The sequence below is a fragment of the Balearica regulorum genome, chromosome W (genome assembly GCF_011004875.1).
Source record: "Balearica regulorum gibbericeps isolate bBalReg1 chromosome W, bBalReg1.pri, whole genome shotgun sequence".
In the NCBI taxonomy this organism is placed as follows: domain Eukaryota; kingdom Metazoa; phylum Chordata; class Aves; order Gruiformes; family Gruidae; genus Balearica; species Balearica regulorum.
Window position 1 is genome coordinate 15,920,199 of NC_046219.1, and position 15,926 is coordinate 15,936,124.

Sequence of the window (15,926 nt, forward strand, 5' to 3'; positions counted from 1 at the left end):
CCAGTCCTCAGGCACCTCTCCTGGTCTCCATGACCTTTCAAAAATGATTGAGATCAGCCTAGCAATAACATCTGCCAGCTCCCTGAGCACTTGTGGGTGCATCCCATCAGGGCCCATGGATTTGTGGATGTCAAGTTTGCCTAGATGTTCTTTAACCCGATCCTCCTCAACCAAGGGAAGGTCTTCCTTTCTCCAGACTTTCTCTCCTACCTCCCAGGGTCTGGGATTCCTGAGGGCCAACCTTAGCAGTAAAGACTGAAGCAAAGAAGGCATTCAGTAACTCTGCCTTCTCTGTATCCTCCGTCACCAGGGCACCCACCCATTCAGCAGCGGGCCCACGTTTTCCCTAGTCTTCCTTTAGCTGCTGGTGTATTTGTCTTGTTGCCCTTGACATCCCTTGCCAGATTTAATTCCAAGTGGGCCTTAGCCTTCCTTGTTGCATCCCTACATTCTCTGACTGCATCCCTATATTCCTCCCAAGTGGCCACTCTCTTTTTCCACATTCTGTAAACTTCCTTCTTCCCTTTGCATTTTTCCAGGAATTCCTTGCTCATCCATGCAGGTCTCCTTCCTCCTTTGCTTGTCTTCCTGTTCTTCGGGATGCACCGATCTTGAGCTCGGAGGAAGTGGTGCTTGAATATTGACCAGATCTCTTGGGTCCCCTTACCTTCTGGAACCTTAACCCATGGGATTCTCCCAAGCAGGTCTTTGAAAAAGGCCAAAGTTAGTTCTCCTGAAGTCCAGGGTTGTAATCCTACTTATTGCCCTGCTCCTTCCATGTAGGATCCTGAATTCCACCATCTCATGGTCACTGCAGCCAAGACTGCCCCCAACCTTCAGATCTTCGACCACTCCTTCTTTGTTTGTTTGTACAAGGTCCAGCAGCACCCCTCTCCTCGTGGGCTCCTCCACCACCTGTGTCAAAAAGTTGTCATCAATGCTCTGCAGGAACCTCCTGGACTGTGCATGCTTGGCCATGTTGCTTTTCCAGCTAATATCATGGTAGTGGAAGTCCCTCATGAGGACCAGGGACTGTGATCGTGAGACGTGAGGCTACTTCCAGCTGTCTATAGAAGGCCTCATTGACTTCCTCTTCCTGATCAGGTGGCCTGTAGTAAACACCCACAACAGTGTCACCCATATTAGCCTGCCCCTTAATCCTTACCCATAAGCTCTGGACTCGCTCTTTGTCCATGCATAGGCAGAGCTCACTACATTCCAGTTGCTCTCTCACATAAAGAGCAACTCTACCACCTCGCCTTGCTGGCCTGTCTTTCCTAAAAGGTATGTGGCCATCCATGACAGCATTCCAGTCGTGTGAGCTATCCTACCATGTCTCTGTAATTGCAGTGAGATCACGGCCCTGCAACCTCACATAGACCTCTAGTTCTTCCTGTTTATTCTCCATGCTGCATGCATTTGTGTACAGGCATTTCAGAGAGGTAATTGAGCATGGAGGTTTCCCTGGAGGGGTGCAGGAGGGTCTGCCATAGCCACACACACCTTCAAGGTGGTTGGCTTTCTCGTTCTCATCTTGGGAGGCAGTTACAGGAAATTGGTTCCTGCTCTGGTTAGCCTGGCTTATTTCCCAGTTGGATGTGATGGCATGAGCATTGCCACTTTGGACCCTGCTCCCCAAGTCCTTCAATTTCAGATGGATTCTTTATATCTGAGAAATGTGTTTCCCACATAAAAAGAAAATTATTAATAACACTGCAGTGGAATTTAAAACTTTATTGAAAATAAGGGAACTCTAAGGCTTTTCTTTTAATCAATAATAATTCAGAGTTCCTTCCTCTACACCGTTTATAATCTACTTTTACCTAAAAAAATAATGTATGCAAAATGCACTTTGACTACCTGAGTCCATAGAACAGGAATGAGACTAAAACAAATGCCCTCTAGTCCCACCACTCTCTTCCATAGCATGAAATCCATGCTTTGTTCCAATTGTGCTCTAATCAGTTTTCTCCCATCCTGTAATATTGAGATTTTCTGTCCTACACAAGACACTTCTGGACTCCTCTAACTTAACCAACCTGCTGAAGTCCCTAAGAGCATGATCAGACAGACAGGGGTCACTAAAATCAGTTATAGATGTTTCCTTACATCAGCAGGTGGCAATAAGCTAGTGTAGGAGGCATAACAGCATATTTTAGCTAGTAAAATTTGGCATGAAGATATTATCTGTTGTATGGATGTACCAATCTAAAATCTGATTTAAAGAAAGAAAAAACACAAAGTGATTAAGAATTGGAAGTAGCAATTTTCACAAGTGTTCAATATTATGGTATTTTCAGGACATACCCAAGTTCTAACAAGCTCTAGAAGTGAGCTTGAGTGTGCTGCTGCCTAACATCAATGAGGATGCAGTTTCATGAAAAGTTTTAGGAAACCTAAGTCTGCCTATCTGCCAAAAAGGGCAGTCCTACTTTTCTCCATGGCACATTTCTACCTATTCCCTTGTGAAGGTACCAAAACTTGTGCCAATCATGCAAACAAATTGCCTCAGGGAATTGATCTGGCTGAAAAATAACCCAGTAAAATAATTTTTGCAGTAGAATCAATTCTTTGATCCAACTTTCTATACACTCACAATTATCATAAATGCCAGTACTAAGCAGTGGGCAAGAACATGGAGTCAAGAGTACTACTCTTCTACTTTAGAAGAGTAAGTCATGATATCTTTTCCCTCTCTTCAGGTATAATCCTTGGATTTTCTCTCCGATCATGTAAGATGAGCTATCGGGAAGTCAAGTACTTTTCATTTCCAGGAGAACTACTCATGAGAATGCTGCAAATGCTGGTCCTGCCACTAATTGTGTCCAGTTTAGTCACAGGTAAAAAAAGAAACAGTTTCTTTGTTCTGAAGTTTTCTTTTAGATAATTTGATAAAGATGCACACACCAGATCATTAAAAAATGAACATTTCATGTGCTAGAAGTGTTATAATCTGCAGAAAGAGATAGCGCTGCTATTGCTGTTTTAGACACAATATAACAAAAGGTATGAATTAATATACACAGAAACTAAAAGATGCTTTTCCCAATTTCTGTATTCAAACAATACCCTTCTTTTTGATGTTTTTTTTTTCCTTTTAAATTATTTGGAGCATTTTATTCTTTTTAATGCCCCTTTTTCCATAACAATAATTTACATTATTATATAAAGGTTTTTGACAAAGAGAAATGTTATCTATCTACGCAATTTGCCTTATACAATTGCCTCACAATGTTAAGTGGATTATTCTTAGAATAATTCTTAGAATACTTCTTTGAAGTAGAGACATTTATTTTCAAGGTGAATTTTAAACTTCCTTAGGCAGGCAGGGAACAATCACAGAAAACTCAATGCAATTCACAAATGACAGATTTAATTCTTTTTGAAAAATCATTAAATACAATAGGGTTTTTTTCATGGGATTACAAGAACTTTCCTAGTTTATTGCTGAAAATACTGTCTTCTACACTGAACAATACCTCATTTAGCACACAAATGGTTTTTTAAAAAAAAAAATGCTCTTACATATTTGCTGCAGAACTCATACTCAAGTAAATATACAAGTATTATTCAATATCTAAATAACAAACTATAACCTTTACAGGTATACTATTGTGCGATTTTATAGACACTACTGTTTTGGGGTGGTTTGTGTTTTGTTTTGTTTGGGTTTTTTGGGGTTTTTTTAACACATTATAGAATAATTCATTGATAAAAGTCTTAAGCTTCTCAATTCAGTCTTAAGACCACTCTTGGCATCCATGACCCAAATCTCTTATTTCCTGTATTTTGTTTGGCAAAACTGTAACCATAAGATTCCTCCAGGGTCTTGCATGCTGGTAATATTACTTCTTCTGACTGTAAATGATCTGAATAAATATTTTTGCTGTTTGCAGGCATGACAGTGTCTCCCAGATATGATGTTCTGGGTTTCCATTTGTATATATGTAAGTGTGCTCAATATAACTGGTTATGACAATGTCAGAACATATGGTCTCTGAGGTGTTAGAAATAGGCTAGGCATGATTATGTTCCTTTGCAAATTTTTTGAATATCAAAGAAATTGGAACAATAAAAATGAAGTAATAATTACAGAAGCTATGAGCTGTTATGTGACAGATAAATTGAGAAAGTGAAGAATTCTGCTATACAGGTAAACAGTTCTGATGGTTATTCACAGAATCTTGGGAAAATAAACTATAAAAGGCGAAGTCAACCCAGTCACATTTCTCTATAGCCTGTTTTGGTACTTTCATGAAAGAAACAATGCAGAATCACATTCAGAGGTTTTTACTCTCATTTACCTTATGACTTACGATTATTGCACATGGTTCAAGCAGGTATGCAGTTTTCTCAATGAGATTCTATCTTCTGATGTGCATGTTACCAGGCATGTACTAACATCTGCTTGTGAGAAACTAGAGGTTATTTGCATGCCTTTCATCTTTTACTGTTTATAGGAAAATGATTATATGAATATCTGTTTTCTTAATCTTTTTGTAGTTTAGACACAAATCCAACTGCATATTCTATGCTGGTCTTTATTCTCTACAGTCTTTCAAATGGTAGAACTCCTAAGTCAGCAATCTCAGTCAGTATCTCGTACAAAGTCAAAGGCAAAATTAAGGCATATTATATGGGAGGCAGCATGAATAACCAAAGAAATAGATGAAATTCCCATTTGGATTATTTTATGACCAAATCTAGCCTGAATTCTTATACAAACACAAGGCTGACAATTTTGCTCCATTTCTGTTTTGAATTTGCTGTAGTTATAGGAGTTCAAAATATTTTATACCTTCTTATTTCATTATAACTTGAAGCATTTGACATAATTTGCTTGACATAATTATTTTAATATATATATTGTCTCTAAAAAGTATATAAAATAAATATATATGCATATGCTAACAATCCAATCCATCATGAAATAGGCAAAACCTGCAGGATTTGCACTGGCATTAAGAGCACTATGCATTAACATTTTTTGAATGGTTACATCAAGATCATAATGAAATTGAAATTCCAGTCCTTAAAACTGCCCCACAAGTTTTATCTGCATATTTCAGTTAGGAAGACAGTTATTCACTGAATATAAGGGCATCAGAATGAGGTACCTATTCTTAACTAAATGATATATTTCCTAAAATCAAATTCACAAAAATTATTCATGATCAGTCTTTATAAAAAGCATATTTGAAACATAACATTTGTGACCAATATTAAAGCTAGAGAAACTTTCTAAGGGTTATTTGCGAATATTTTGCACAATTCTGCTTATAGGTCAGTTTAACAGACATGTTGCATCTCCTTTCCCAAAATTTCCCCCAAAAGTTTGGAATCTTGGAATTTAGTTGTATAGGGACCACTGCTTTTAAATGCTAGTAAACTAGGATTAAATTAGGTGCATTTCTTTCAAATATCTTTGTCTGGTAAAGTATAGCAGAGCATAAAAAGCCCAGTCAAGATGAGACCCATTTCTGCTGCAAATTGCACCAACAGTAAGAAAATATCCTGCCCTGAAAAATTTACTAACATAAATCAAGCTGGGGAAAGAGAAAGGGAATGTAGAAACAGTGAGAGAGTTCCACTGGCTTGCCAAAGATTATACAGCAGATCAGCAATAATAGAATCAAGCAAAGATCCCAGTCATGAATACCAGTACAACACACTGTGCATTAGATGATAATGCTTGTCCAAACTGTTAATGGGAGTAACACTGATACAGTACAAATGAATCTTAATTGCAGACCAGGATTTTGTGTGCAAGATTCTGTACAAACACAAAGAAAAAGGCCATGAATTTTCTTACATAAAAGAAGGCTGTATAGTAAAACAATTTAGATGGCTGAGTATGGAAGGATTACCTCAAAGAAGAAAAAAATCTTAGCATGCAGTTTGTAATATGTCTTTGTATATATTCACTCCCTTTTCTAATTCCAGTCATGACATGACTGTCTTTCATGGATTCTGGAAGATACAGAAACTCCCCTGCCTCTGATGCAGCCTTTCAATAACAGGCTACAACATCAACAACTGCAGGAGACACAAGTCACTTTCCTTTAGGCAGACTCAGAGACACAAGGTTTTCTCCCCAGAGTTTTTCAACATGTTCATAGTATTTACCACTACACAAACTATAGAAAAAGTTGACAAAGTGCAGAGAGCTGGAATGTCCATGTGTGGATGCCTCTTATCTAACCTGAGATGTACGTGATGCTCTTGGTTTCAGCTAATAGTGGACTGTAATGAATGATGACAACATTAAAAACAAGTAGTAATAAACATGGTCCATCTCTTCACTGAAATAAAAACAAAGTCACTCAAGTAATTATTGTGAACTCTAGTTGTGTTTTGGTTTAATGGCCAAGTTGCAGATGCAGTTGCTTGAAATTACCTATAATGAAAGAAAGATAATATTCAAAGAAACAACTGAACTTGAAATAGTCTCTAAGCTACTCCCTTACTTAAGTCAGGAAAAACACAGAATCTGGATATGAACAGATTCAACTGGTGAAAAGCCAAATTTTGCCCAAAGCAACTTATGGATGTAAAATGTGGAAAATTAATGCTGTGGCGTTATGTATGACCTTAGGCAAATCATGTTAATTTTCTTTTATGACAAGGTCACCCATTTAGTTGAACAAGGGAAGCCAGTAGATGTGGTGGGTTTGGATTTTAGCAAAGCTGTTGATACTGGAGAAGTTGTCATGGTACCAAGCCTGTCAGAGTAATCCTGATTTTCCTGTTTTCCAGCTGGATGGGTGAGAGAATTGAAAAAAAAAGTAAAACTCAGGGGTTGAGATAAAAACAATTTAATAGGACAGAAAAGCAAGATGATGATGATAATAATAATGATGATAAAAGAATATACAAAACAAGTGATGCACAACACAATTGCTCACCACCTGCTGACTGATGCCCAGCTAGTTCCAAGCCACAGCACTCCCTGGCCAACTCCCCCCAGCTTATATACTGAGCATGATGTCATATGATAGGGAATATCCATTTGGCCAATCTGCATCAGCTGTCGTGGCTGTGCCCTCTCCCAGAATCTTGTGCACCTCCTGCAGAAGGCTTATGCCTTCCTGGTAGGGCTTGGGAAGCTGAAAAGTCCTTGACTTAATTGTAAACACTGCTTAACAACTAAAACATTAGTGTATTATCAACATTATTTTCATACTAAATCCAAAACACAGCACTATAACAGCTACTAGGAAGAAAATTAACCCTATCCCAGCTAAAACCAGGACAGGATTGTACTAATTTCTTTTGTTTTTCTTCTGAGTCTAGAGATTGGGAAGAAAGGTGCATTAAAAGGAACACAGGGGTGGGAAACAGCCACAAAATCTTTATAGCTGCAAATTTGCCAGGAGCTTGATGCCTTATGGAGGGATTTGGTGGAAGATAAAGTATCTTCCAATTAGTTATTGGAATTTTAAGAGGAATGTTTCCCAAAGCAAAATATCATCATAGAAGAAGGAACAGGCAACTCAGGAGGACTACAAAGAGTTCATGAGATTATGCAGGGAGAAAATTAGAAGGGTCAAAGCCCAACTATAACTTAATTTAGCTACTGCAGTAAAAGACAATAAAAATGTTTCTATAAACACATTCACAACAAAAGAAGGGCGAAGGAGAATCTCCATTCTTTATTGGATGTGGGGGGAAACATTGTGACAAAGGATGAGGAAAAGGGATCCATCCAAGGGTACTGAGGGAGCTGGTGGAAGTGCTCACCAGCCACTTTCCATCGTTTATCAGCAGTCCTGGCTAACCAGGGAGGTCCCAGTTGACTAGAGGTTAGCAAATGTGACGCCCATCCACAAGAAGGGCCGGAAGGAGGATCCGGGGAACTACAGGCCTGTCAGTCTGACCTCGGTGCCAGGGAAGGTTATGGAGCAGCTCATCTTGAGTGCCATCACGTGGCACGTACAGGACCACCAGGTGATCAGGTCCAGTCAGCATGGGTTTGTGAAAGGCAAGTCCTGCTTGACTAACCTGATCTCCTTCTATGACAAGATGACCTGCTTAGTGGATGAGGGAAAGGCTGTGGATGTGGTCTCCTTGGACTTCAGTAAAGCCTTTGATGCTGTTTCCCACAGCATTCTCCCGGAGAAAGTGGCTGCTCATGGCTTGGATGGGCATATTCTTCGCTGGGTGAAAAACTTGCTGGATGGCTGGGCCCAAAGAGTTGTGGTGAATGGAGTTAAATCCAGTTGGTGGCCGGTCACAAGTGGTGTTCCCCAGGGCTCAGTATTGGGGCCAGTTCTGTTTAATATCTTTATCAATGATCTGGACGAGGGGATTGAGCGCACTCTCGGTAAGTTTGCAGACAACACAAAATTGGGCAGCCATTTGCTCATTCCTCCCCCCCCAATGGAATGGAATGGAGGAGAGGATCGAATTAAAAACAAAAAGGTAGATCTTGTGGGTTGCGATAAAGACACTTTAATAGTACAGAAAAGGAAGACAATAATAATGATAAAAGAATATACAAAATAAGTGATTCACAGCACAATTGCTCACCACCCGAAACCAATGCTCAGCTAGCTCTCGAGTCGAACTGCCTCCCAGCCCACCCCCCCAACTTATATACTGAGCATGATGTCATATTGTATGGAATATCCCTTTGGCCAGTTTGTGTCAACTGTCCTGGCTGTGTCACCTCCCAGCTCCTTGGGCACCCCCTGCCTCCTCGTTGGCAGGCCAGGATGAGAAGCTGAAAAGTCCTTGATTACTTGGCAACAACTAAAACCATCATTGTGTTATTAACATTATTCTCATCCTAAATCCAAAACACAACACTATATCAGCTGCTAGGAAGAAAATTAACTCTATCCCTGCCGAAACCAAGACAGAGTAGAAAGGCTCTTCAGAGGGATATGAACAAGCTGGATCAATGGGCCAAGGCCAATTATATGAGATTTAACAAGGCTCGGTGCTGGGTCCTGCACTTGGGTCACAACAATCCCATGCAACTCTACAGGCTTGGGGAAGAGTGGCTCGAAAGCAGCCTGGCGGAAAAGGACCTGGAGGTGTTGGTTGACAACCAGCTGAATATGAGCCAGCAGTGTTCCCAGGTGGCCAAGAAGGCCAATAGCATCCTGGCTTACATCAGGAATAGTGTGGCCAGCAGGACTAGGGAACTGATTGTCCCCCTGTACTCGGCACTGGTGAGACCGCACTTTGAATACTGTGTTCAGTTTTGAGCCCCTCACTACAAGAAAGTTATTGAGGTGTTGGAGCGCATCCAAAGAGCAACAAAGCTGGTCAAGGGTCTAAAGAAGTCTTATTGCTCTCTACAACTACCTGAAAGGAGGTTGTGGTGAGGTGGGTGTCAGTCTCTTTTCCCAAGTAACAAGTGATTGGATGAGAGGAAATGGCCTCAAGTTGCGCCAGTGGAGGTTTAGATTGGATATTAGGAAAAATTTCTTCACCGAAAGGGTTGTTAAGCACTGGAACAGGCTGCCCAGGGAAGTGGTTGAGTCACCATCCCTGGAGGTATTTAAAAGACATGTAGATGTGGCACCTAGGGACATGGTTTAGTGGTGGACTTGGTAGTTCTAGGTTGGACTCAATGATCTTGAGGGTCTTTTCTAATCTAAGTGATGATATGATTCTATGATTATATTATTTTATTGGGGGCAGAGGGGGAAGGAATTGAATATGTCTGTGTGATTACTTTTGTCTGTAAAGAAGTTCAGGTAATTTGTGTCATGCCAGCTCAGATCTGACATCACTTACAAGACGTTTTTTAGGGAATAGTTCTTGAAATAAGACTATGGTTTGGAACAATGCTATCTGATACCAGTATGTGGCATCATCTCATATAATATAGCAGATTATATATCTAATATATAAAAACTATAACATCATCTGATTTTCCTTACTGAATATATTACTTTCTCAACTAGTTTGTTGGGGTTTTTTTGTTTTGGGTTGAGGTTTTTTTTGCTAACAGCATATTCTAAATGTATGTGGAATAAATAGCTTCCCTAAGTCTTATACATAAATCCTGAGTTTTTACTGTTGTTTACAAAGATACTAATATAAAAGTTACCCTCTTGGTCACAATGCTTTGAAAAAAATGTTAATTTTATGTAATTAATTAACTGGCACCTGCATTGTATGTAAATTAAGCATTCTGAAAACCTAGGTATAAAAAGCTAGATTTTCCCTCTCGTATCAGTACCTCTTGAAAGGATCTCTTTTTGATGTGAAGATGAAAGATTTGTTACTGTATTTGTCACTGATAGTTATTGATATGAAATGATATAGGCATAACAGCTGTTTAGAGGCAGAAGGTGTAGAGTAACAGCTGTCTTCTCTGTCTGCCTCTTACACTGTCTTGGAATCAGTTCTGCCACAGGTACTTTCCCAATTTCGATTATTGTTTTGCCCTCTGATGTGTTGTCTTCCTGGGGTAAATGTCAAGTATTACCTTACAACATGTTCTTTTATTTTATGAGAGTTTCTGAAAGGCAGAAAGTACCTGGCATTATGCTGGAAAGACACAAGCTTTTCTTCAAGAATGTTGGAGTGTGTGTGTTTAGTGGTGGTGGTTATCCTACTAATGCAGCTAGGATATATGTAAGTAGTATGATTTTTTTTTAAGAAAGTGATGAACATAAAGCATTTAAAGAATTTGATAGAAGCCAGCTATGAACGAGGCACAGCAAGCTGGGGAGAATAGCTAGAAATAACTCTAAAAGATAAGATTGCATGAGAGAGACTTTTTGTCTAAATGATCCCTTTACAAAAGGTGGCAGAAGGAATCTATGCAAGGATACATGTAGGTGAACCATCCTTCTTTTGAGACTACAGGAGAAGGATACTCCCTAGTAGAAAAAACTGGGAACAGTGTCTGTTCCCCAAACATACCAGATATCCAAGGACAGACCGAAGTCTCAGTGGAGAATGCATGGCTCTGTGCCCCCCACACCTCTGGTTGAGTTCCAGAGAGCACAACAGGCACAGGAGTCATTCTGGCTAATAGGTCTGCTTCACAATGGCCCCCCATTTTTACAGCTTTAGAAATTCTCTACAAGATGGAAAGAGATTATATGGATTTCATTTATTGCTCTCTCTTTATTCTGCCCTTTGACTGTTTTCTCATATTGAAAGAGTTTTAAACTGGATTTGAAGGGGGAAAGGGATAAAATCAGGCTTGCTAGAGATAAGCCTGGGGGAGGCACGCCAATGTTTGCAGGATGGTCTGCTAGCAAGTTCCTTCAGTCTGCTCCACGATGTGCTGAGTACACTGGAGTGCATTTGAAATATCTTTATATGCACAGCAAGAGGAATAAACAAGAGGAGCTAGAAGCTTTGGCCCAGTCCCAGAGCTACGACATCATTGGCACAAGGAAAACCTGGTGGGATGAGTCCTGTGACTGGAGTGCCATGATGGACAGTTATAGGCTTTTCAGGAGAGATAGGCAGGGCAGGCCTGGTGGGGGGATGGCGCTGTATGTAAGGGAGGTGTTGGATTGTATGGCACTTACAGTTGGTGACAATATGGTTGAGAGCCTCTGGGTAAGGATGAAGGGGAAAGCAAATAAAGCAGATGTTGTGGGAGTCTACTATAGACCACCCAGCCAGGACGATGACACTGATGAATCATAGAATTGTTTAGGTTGGAAAAGAACTTTAAGATCATCAAGTCCAACCGTTAACCTAGCACTGCCAAGTCCACCACTAAACAATGTTCCTAAGCACCACATCCACATGTCTTTTAAATACCTCCAGGGATGGTGACTCAAAGGAATTAATTATTATAGGTCATTTTGGATGTCATTTCTAAGCATGTGGAGGAAGAGGAGGTTATCGGGAGTGGTCAACATGGATTCACCAAGGGAAAATTATGCCTGACCAATGTGATAGCCTTCTATGATGGCATGACTGGCTGGGTGGATGAAGGGAGAGCAGTGGATGTTGTCTGCCTTGACTTCAGTAAGGCTTTTGACACTGTCTCCCATAACATCCTCATAGGCAAGCTCAGGAAGTGTGGGTTAGATGAGTGGACAGTGAGGTAGATTGAAAATTGGCTGAATGGCAGAGCCCAGAGGGTTATGATAAGCGTCACAGGGTCTAGTTGGAGGTCTGTAGCTAGTGGTGTGCCCCAAGGGTCAGTACTGGGTCCAGTCTTGTTCAACATATTCATCAGTGACCTGAACAAGGGGACAGAGTGTACCCTCAGCAAGTTTGCTGATGATACTAAGCTAGGAGGAGTGGCTGATACACCAGAAGGCTGCGCTGCCATTCGGTGATATCTTGACAGACTAGAGAATTGGGTGGAGAGGAACCATATGGAAGTCAGTAAGGACAAGTGTAGGATCCTGCACCTAGGGAGGAATAACCTCATGCAACAGTACAGGTTAGGGGTTGACCTGCTGGGAAGCAGCACTGTGGAGAAGGACCTGGGAGTCTTGGTGAACAAGAAGTTAACCATGAGCCAGCAATGGACAGGATAATCCTAGTTATACATAAAAATTGGGGGATGAGAAGCTGGAGAGCAGCCCCACGGAAGGAGGTCTGGAGGTTTGGGTTGATGGCAAGTCGAATATGAGTCAACAGTGTGCCCCGGCAGCCAAAAGGGCCAACCATGTCTGGGGGTGCATGGAGCACAGCATAGCTAGCCAGTTGAGGGAGGTGATTGTCCCACTCTACACTGCACTGGTGCGGCCCCACCTCGAGTACTGTGTGCAGTTTTGGGCACCTCAATATAAGAAGGACATCAAACTATTAGAGCGTGTCCAGAGGAGGGCCACCAAGATGGTGAAATGCCTTGAGCGAAAGACTTATGAGGAGCAGCTAAGGTCACTTGGCTTGTTCAGCTTGGAGAAGAGAAGGCTGAGGAGTGACCTCATCACAGTCTACAACTTCCTCAAGGAGGGCAGTGGAGGGGGAGGTGCTGATCTCCTCTGGTGACCAGCGATAGGACACGAGGAAATGGAATGAGCTGCACCAGAGGAAATTCTGATTGGACATTAGGAAAAGGTTCTTCACTGAGAGGGTGGTCAGTCAATGGAACAGGTTCCCCAGGGAAGTGGTCATGGCACCAAGCCTATCAGAGTTCAAGGAGCATCTGGACGATGCTCTTAGTCATATGGTTTAGTTTTCGGTAGTCCTGTGAGGAGCAAGGAGTTGGACTTGATGATCCTTATGGGTCCCTTCCATCTTGAGATATTCTATGATTCTGTGTTTCCCTTTTCTATCTCTGCTTTCTTTCTCCTTTCAGATGCAGTGCTGGCAATGTTTTGGGTTTTTTTTTATAGCTAGTAGGCAGAAAAGAAGATGACTACATTTGATTGAAATTTTAATGGAGACATGTAGATTAGGTTGTCACAGCTCAGCAGACACAAAGTATGTAGCTGTAGAGATGGAAATAAACTTAAGCAAATAATTGCAGCAAGAATGGTATGGTGCCACCACTGAGACAGTTACTGTAGAAATACTACACCCAGTTACCTAGTGACTGCTTGCATCTAGCTATGATGATATCACCAATAATCAGATATGCATAAATGGACCATATTTTTTTACTAGATAGAACTGTTTAACAGGAATATGTTAGCCATGAAGTTAAAAAAAATTCTGCTGAAGTTAGCATTTGGTGTGATAGACCTAAACTAGGTTGCATGGCAGAGATCTGTGATACAATGGCACAGTCTCCCACATCCAGATAACAGCTATACCCAGTCCTCTGTAAAGATATCATTCTAGAAAATACTACAGTCCCATGTTATTAAATTTAAGAAATTAGGTTTTATATTTGCCTTTCCAATATTTGGAATGAGGCACTAAATGACCCATCAAGTGTAACTGGATGCAAATGCCATTAAATCTTATCAAAACATCTATCCTTTAGTAAATTATTACCATTTTTCATTTTGACAATCATAATGTCCTTTATTAACATATTAAATTAATAGCAGTAAACATAAAGGGCCAGAATTTTGATTTTGCTCTTCCTAACCACTCACATTGGAGCACACAAAACGACAGGAAGGTCTTGTAAAGAGACCTGTGCTTCACCTCTTCAAAAAAGAGGCTGGGAATCCATCCTGTGTTCTTTGTGGAAGCAGGAGCCATACCGCATGAAGTCTCTATGTAGTTCCAGTGTTCTCCTGTCTACTCACTGACAAGTCTATGGTGGAAAAAATGCTATCACTTACTACAAGTCAGATAGTAGTAGTTACTATCAGCCACAAATGTTTATGATAATTTCAACAGATGGAAAAACTGTCATTCAACAGGATTCCAGAGAGGGGAACAAATCCTGTGGAGCAAGCATTATTCTTCTCTCATGAAGAAAAAGGAGAGGCCTAGCAGTAATTTTCTTTAATTCATTCTTGAAGAACAGGCCTATAACCTTCTGTATTGCCTGTGCAACATCTTGAGTACTCACAGTAAAGCTGGAAGCCAAAAATATTAACAGAAGTCAATCTTACTCTTCTGTGTTTCAGTTTAAGAAATATAGCATTACTGATTCAGTTCATATAGTTCATATGTGAAAAGTGAGAAACAATTAGGCAGTGTTTGCTCAATTTAGCTAGTCACCAGAACAATTAATCTATTTTACAAATTCTAAAAATTGGAAATTTTCCAACTTTCCCAGAATTCTCTGATTTTTGCATGTGCTAAAGAAATTATTTTAGAAGTCAAAGCAATCAAAACCCATCAAATCAATGAGAAGTTTTATACTGATCTCAGTTTAGTTATGGGCAAAAGAACAGAACTGAGAGATTGTCTATGAATAAAGCGCCTTTTGGATTGCCAGTGTATTTGAGTGGAATATTTTTATCGGAAGCTTTCTACAGCGGAACCCTGTAGATATCTCCTACAGTATTAAGCCTGCTATGACTAACGAATCCATGACCATTCTAGAGTGTGTCTTTTTTTTCTTATGCCTTTCTTTTAATACAGAAATTTAAACAAATACACTTACCTTCTTTTTCAGACAACTCTTCCCTCTTCCTCCTCCACCCAATACTATATAAGCATGTCAATGTTGTAAAAGCTGAATTGCATGGCACCTTTAATTTTATGCACTTGTACATTTCATGCACACATCAGTTTATGCATTCATATAGGTATTTACATATGCAATTTGCATAACTGGACAACAGTGCTATTTAATTTGAACATCCAAATACTTTTTTCCACAAATAAGGGGAAACTCATGCTTTGATTTGTGTGTCTCCAAAACTAAGACTGGCTAAAAATGTGGCCATGCAAATTACAAAGTTTGTAAAGATCCAGTTATCTTGTAAATGGGATTTCCTGTAGGAATACAGAAACAATTGAAGAAATATTACTAGTGTTGATCCATGTTCTGTAACAATTTCATTTCAAGCTAGCATCTGTATGGTAGATTAGGGCCAACAGCAGCTAAAAATATACAAACATGAAACTTTATACACAAAATTACTTTAAACACGGGCTCTTCATTACCTGTATTACTGTTTAAAATAAATGTCTATCAAGTCTGGCATATAGCCTCTAATAATCATTGTTTAGACAGGCACTCAAAGATGAAAAAATTGGAACCTTCTTATACTGTTCCACTCCACAGTCTTTAAGGGAACGTGGGCAGGATAAGTTTAATAATCATTGATGTAATTCTAAAATAGTTTGGACAAAAGCTTATAAAAGTTAAAAAATTAGTTTAAGTAGCAGGCAACTACATTTTGGAAAATCAATAAGAAAAAAATGCAGATTTTCTATTCAGCACCTAGAAGCATCAATTTTCAAGTTGAAACACAAAAAGAACTATGTGCAGATTCAATGTGTGTTGGCAATCAATTTGACTATGATTTCCTGAATATGTTTCCTGAACAGGTTTTTGCACAGAAAGTGCTCCAGGAAGAAACAAACTATACCCAGTTGGAAGTCAGAAAGCATTGTGCGAGGCATGGATCTTA

General features: G+C 40.0%; 1 protein-coding gene across 1 annotated transcript in view; it reads left to right on the forward strand.

The window, feature by feature from the left end:
* LOC104637367 (excitatory amino acid transporter 1-like) overlaps window positions 1-15,926 on the forward strand; it is a 99,867-nt gene that overhangs the window by 40,261 nt on the left and 43,680 nt on the right. Inside the window, exon 3 of the mRNA XM_075739009.1 lies at window positions 2,703-2,840. Coding sequence (XP_075595124.1) covers window positions 2,703-2,840 — 138 coding nt within the window. The remainder of the gene's footprint in view (window positions 1-2,702; window positions 2,841-15,926) is intronic.